Source organism: Phaseolus vulgaris, chromosome 9 (assembly GCF_000499845.2).
Source record: "Phaseolus vulgaris cultivar G19833 chromosome 9, P. vulgaris v2.0, whole genome shotgun sequence".
In the NCBI taxonomy this organism is placed as follows: domain Eukaryota; kingdom Viridiplantae; phylum Streptophyta; class Magnoliopsida; order Fabales; family Fabaceae; genus Phaseolus; species Phaseolus vulgaris.
Window position 1 is genome coordinate 15,379,211 of NC_023751.2, and position 5,437 is coordinate 15,384,647.

The window sequence follows — 5,437 nt, forward strand, 5'->3', positions numbered from 1 at the left end:
TTGAAATTTTGATATAAAATGAGAATTTGTGTTTATTTGGTTTGAATTTTTTATATAACTCGGGAATTTGTGTTACGGATTGTAAATAGTTGAATCTGTTATACCAATTATAGGAGAAGAAAAAAGAGGTATATGTAAGGGAAGTGGTGAGTGAGAAAACTATTCATAAATTTTTATTCAATTTCTAAAAATAAAAATAAAAAATGAATGCGAGAAACCCACGGGCTAACCCTTATACGGGACCGAACAAAAAATTTAACCCGCATTCACTATGCGGGACGGACCAACCAAACTCACATTTTACAGATCAAGTGCAGGACAAACCTATGCGGGACAGACCGGTCTACTTTGTCATCCCTAAAACTATTCGTTCAGTATAGAAAAAAAAAATATTAAAAATTTCACATTAAATAAAGATAAGGAAATAATACCAAATCCCAAACGCAAACACTATGACATATAATTTGTTCACATTTCTAAGATTTACTCTAAGTATATAAAGTGATAAAGTGATAGATATATTTATTATTATGTTATAATTTCAGTTATTATAATTACGAGTTTATTTCAAAATCATCCTCACACTTGAGATGATAAAGAGGTTTGAAATTTGGAAAGTGTGTTGACTAATGTTATTGTACGTTTTCCGTCTGCGTTCTCCTTTCTTTTCTCATGTTTTTTTGCACTCAAAGTCTTCTTAACACAACTAATGTTTTTCTTCTTCAATTCTTTATAAATCAAGAACTGTTATAAAGAAAATGACTCGGTCTTGCATTACAATATGCATGAATCTTCCAAGTTTTTATCTCAGATACCAATTTCAAGGTGTTTTACATGCTCTCAGTAACTCCAAATACATGCATCAACTTCACCATATTATAATCTAATATATAATTAACTAAACTTTCTAATTCTTAATAATATAATCATATAGCCTTAATGTCTTTTTTTCTTCTCGTGCAATCATGCCATTTTTATTTTATAACAACAATTTTTTTTATCAATAAAAAATAAAAAATATTTAAGGATACTTCAATTTTTATAAAAAAAATTAACTATTACACATATACTTTAGCACACCAAACTTCACATAACCCTTATATCAACACATACTTTAAGATTTTCTTATTTAGCATATCGCATTTAGTGTAGTTTTTTTTTTAAATTACAAAAGATAAAAACTAAACCATTGTTCCTTAAATTTTAGAAACAGATCATTACAAGAAAATCATAAAATAGAAACCAATTTTTAAAACAAAAAATAATTAATTGTTATAATAACTAAATTAGAGACAATTTGAGATACTAAAAAAATTGATTTCTAAATTAGTTTCTATTCTTGTTAAATAGTTTCTAAATTGGTATCTAATTAGCGATCAAAGTTTTTGTTACCAAATTTAGAATCTAAATAATTGGTAGTTAAAACCTTGGTAGCTAATTAGATACCAATTTAAAAATTATTTAACAATAATAAAAACTAATTTAACAATTTTATAGTCTCTAAAATATATCTAATTTAGTCATTACAACAACTAATTATTTTTATATCTAAAATTGTTTTTATTTTCTGATTTTCCTATGTATCGTTTGTGTTAACATATGGGTTTTGGTCTAGTCCCCCCATATTTTTGTATTTTCTTTCTTTTTTCTTTTTTTAATAATATTTTTTTTCATGTGATGGCAGATGATTATTGTTTCTTGAAGTGTCAACTTAGCTGAGATGTCAAGTTGCATAATGATGCCTAACACAAAAACTTTATAAAAAAAATAATAAAAAAAAAATTACTTCATGATGATTTTCTTGGTAATTAGTAAAGTTAGGTTAACTAAGATTTGTTGCACTGAATTATTGATTACGTTATATGACAACCATAAAAAATAAAATAACAGATGATAAATCAATTAATATTAATGTTAAAAATAATTTCCCTTACTTCAAAAAATTCACTTAACATTAATCTTGTGAATCTTTTAACGTCTATTCTTAAAAACCAATATTAAATAAAGTGTTATTAAAAATATTAACTTTTAATATTGGTACTAAATTTAAACTGATATTAAATATAATTTTTAACATTAGTTCTATTTTATACTGGTATTAAGAAGTCTCAACTTCTAACAATAGTTAACATAATAATCAATATTTACGGTTTATTTCTTTTAAAATGAATTTTTTATTTTAGAGGTATCCCAAAAAGCATTAAATAAAAAAAAACAGTGTATTCTTTTATCAGAAAAAATAAATTAAAAAAAATGAATAATAAAAAAATGGTGCATGACTACAACATTTAGAAAAATACAAAATGCCTTATATATTTAATTTTAAAAAAAAATCATTCCTCTTAATGACAATTTTTTCATAGGAATAAATGGTTCGAAATTTTTTCAAACTGATAAAATTTGAAATACCATTAGTAGTGCGAGAATATAAGATCCAGAGTAGAGATTTGATTTTTGTCTTTTTTACACAAATCATGAGTATTTATTTTATATATATATATATAGTAATTAGTATAATAAATCAAATATTGAACTCTTTAATAGTCTGTTTTTTTTTCTGTATAAAAGAATATTGTAGGAATCTTAGTTTAACTAGCTATTCTCCTCCACAGCCAATAAAAATTAAAGTACTAAATACATTAATGATAAGAGAAATTAAAGATATTAAAACTAATAAAAGTATTTGAAGAAAGGAATACAAGTAGGCCTCATTATAATTAGGGATAATTTAAACTGAGATGAGAAGTCAGATTCTTTATAACAATTAAAAAGAAAAATATTTTTTTTAAATAAAATAATTTTAAAATTATATTAACCAAATCACAATTATAAAATGGTGCATTTTATTATCCAGTTTGTAAAAAAATTAATAATTTTTTAGTGAAATAGTTGCAACCCAACTTAGCTGAAATTATAAAGGAAAATTATCTTCTATTATTATAAAATTCTTCTTTCATTTATTTGAGCATTGAAATTGTACACAATTATTCCATAGTTCAAGTCACAGCCCATTGTGCCATTATCAAACTTATTAGAGCTAACATGCAGATATATAGATAAAAAGATAAACTAAAAAATACATAAGATATATATATATGATTTCAAGTGCTAATGAAAGACAGAGAATCTGCAAACTTCTGGGCCTTAATCCCAATATACTCCTTCACAGTGACCTCACGAAAACGAGCAGCAGAGTTAAGATCCTTGGTTACTGAGGGAGACACCACATAATCTATGGGTGGAGAATAGAAATAAGCCATAGAATAACGTTTTCTGTTCTCATTCAGCATTACGCGATGAACTGGGCTGCAGAAGCGTCCATTGGACATGATGTGTAAGAAATCGCCTGTGTGAACGATGAGAGCTTCAGGGTGAGGCTGCACAGGGATCCACCCTTTTCCTTCCTTGAAGATCTGAAGACCACTCGATGGAGTTTGAACAATTGTGAACATAGAAGTGTCAGTGTGAGGAGCCAAACCCATGGCTCGGTTCGGTTCCGGACAACTTGGGTAGAAATTCAGCTGAAGAGCTCCACTTGTGTCACTTGCACCAATCCATTTCCTTTTTTCCTCACTAATCTTCAACACATCACACATCATCTCTGTTAGTCGCTTCGCTATAATCTGCATCTTCTTCTCATAATTCTCCATTCTATCACTACACAGTTTATTACTCCATGTATCAGTGTTTCTAACATGCAAGACATATTGAACTTGAAGAGCAGAAAATGCTGTTTGACAGTTGTGTATATTCTATGTTATGAGTTTGTCTTTATTAGCTCATGCAGTGTTAACTTTACTTGCAGAGTTGAAGTTTTCAAGACTTGTGTTAACTACTTGATTTTAGTGGAAAACAACCTATAACCTTAATTTTCGCAAGGAAGTACATAACCATGTGGTAGTTGGAACATAACTTATACAAGGACAAAAGAATTTCCTTTCACATATTATTTCAGGCACTTGACTTGTACTTTGATTCAAACTTCGAATTCATAATCTTCAACAACTTGAATCAAAGACTTCAACTAAAATCTTATTAACAGTGTTTTTCGACAGAATATGTTAGTGTGGACGTTGCATGGAAGTGTGTTGGTACTTACCAAAACCGTGCAAAATCACCAGGCCATATCTTTTCTGCATCGTGAGAGGGAGAACCAATGATAGTGAATCCTTCGTGCCACATGCACTTGGAGAAGAAAGGTGAAATCCTTGCGATGCCATAGCCAGTGGCACCACTGGGGGATCTAAGAGCCTTGAGCTTTTGTTCAGTAGGCAGTGAGAAGAGGCGTTGAACTTCTTCTTCAACACCTTGAGTAACACCTAAGGGTATGCCATGATTCTTCAAATGGAAGGCACCCCAGTTCTCACATGCAAGGCCTATGAGTTTCGTGGCATTGGGATCCATGAGGTCTATGACGGGTATAGACGATGATGCAGGATCATTGAATGAGAGATTCTCATCAATGGGTTGAGACCATGCGTGGGAATCTGGTAAACTCGGGTGTGAAGAAAAGTCTAAGGGGATGATATCACCAAGGTGGAGAGGGTTTGCTTTGTATGCTTCATTCAGAGCATTCATTTTTATTAAGCTAAAACTCCAAGCTATAGAGAGAATACAGATTAGAAAGATATACACACATACATATGTATATATACATATATGTATGTATATATAGGCACACCAAGTTGGCGGTGGAGACAAGTTTGGCTCTTCCTATTACAAAAGAGAAGACAAATTTGGATTCAGATTTAGAAAACTAATAATATTTTCAAAACTCCTATGTATGCACCTATTTACAATTTATCATAATAATATAATAATATCAACGAGTAATACTTTATTATAAGAGAGTTGTCAATTCTATATATATTATATATGTTTTTTTTCTTTATTATAACACAAAATTATATTTCATTTCTAGTAAAAAATTTAAACTATTTAATTTAAAATATAAAATGATTGTTAGTTTTCTTCAAACATTTGTTATTTGTTGTTATTATATTGATTATAGAATGATGTAGAGAGTACTTATTTTCAACTAATTAATAAAACAAAATCTCAAATTTTACACTACAATCTAAATTTAAACGAAAACATTATCTTTCCTTCAAAAGTGTGAATTGATATTCCATCACATTATTTTTAAAATTTTAATTCACACGTACACTTTTAAATAATTTTTGCATTATAATCTGTCATATTTTAATTAAATGCATAGTTTTAAGTGATTAAGTTAGAACAACCTTAGAACTATTATTCCTCATGTTCAATTGTGTACGTGGGTTAATGGATGATCAAATCTCACAAAAAAAATCATAAAATAAAAATAAATTTTAAAGAAAAAATATAATTAATTGTTATAGTAATTAAATTAGAAACTATTTTAAAAACTAAATCAATTTTTATTTTTAAATTAATTTTTATTATTGTTAAATAA

General features: G+C 28.1%; 1 protein-coding gene across 1 annotated transcript; it reads right to left on the reverse strand.

The window, feature by feature from the left end:
- Positions 1–2,934: 2,934 nt before the first annotated feature.
- On the reverse strand, positions 2,935–4,644 carry LOC137822909 (gibberellin 3-beta-dioxygenase 1-like). The gene is made up of 2 exons (XM_068627934.1): positions 4,100–4,644; positions 2,935–3,657 (listed from the first exon to the last, which is right to left on the reverse strand). The coding sequence occupies exons 1-2, from the start codon at positions 4,576–4,578 to the stop codon at positions 3,102–3,104; spliced, it is 1,035 nt and encodes a 344-aa protein (XP_068484035.1). The 5' UTR covers positions 4,579–4,644; the 3' UTR covers positions 2,935–3,101.
- Between the last annotated feature and the right edge of the window lie 793 nt (positions 4,645–5,437).

Excerpts from the sequence above, each read along its gene's own strand:
- LOC137822909 (XM_068627934.1), bottom strand. The coding sequence starts at position 4,578 with ATGAATGCTCTGAATGAAGCATACAAAGCAAACCCTCTCCACCTTGGT. Across the intron at positions 3,658-4,099 it reads GGTGATTTTGCACGGTTTTG|TGATAGAATGGAGAATTATG; the intron begins GTAAGTACCAAC and ends TAAACTGTGTAG.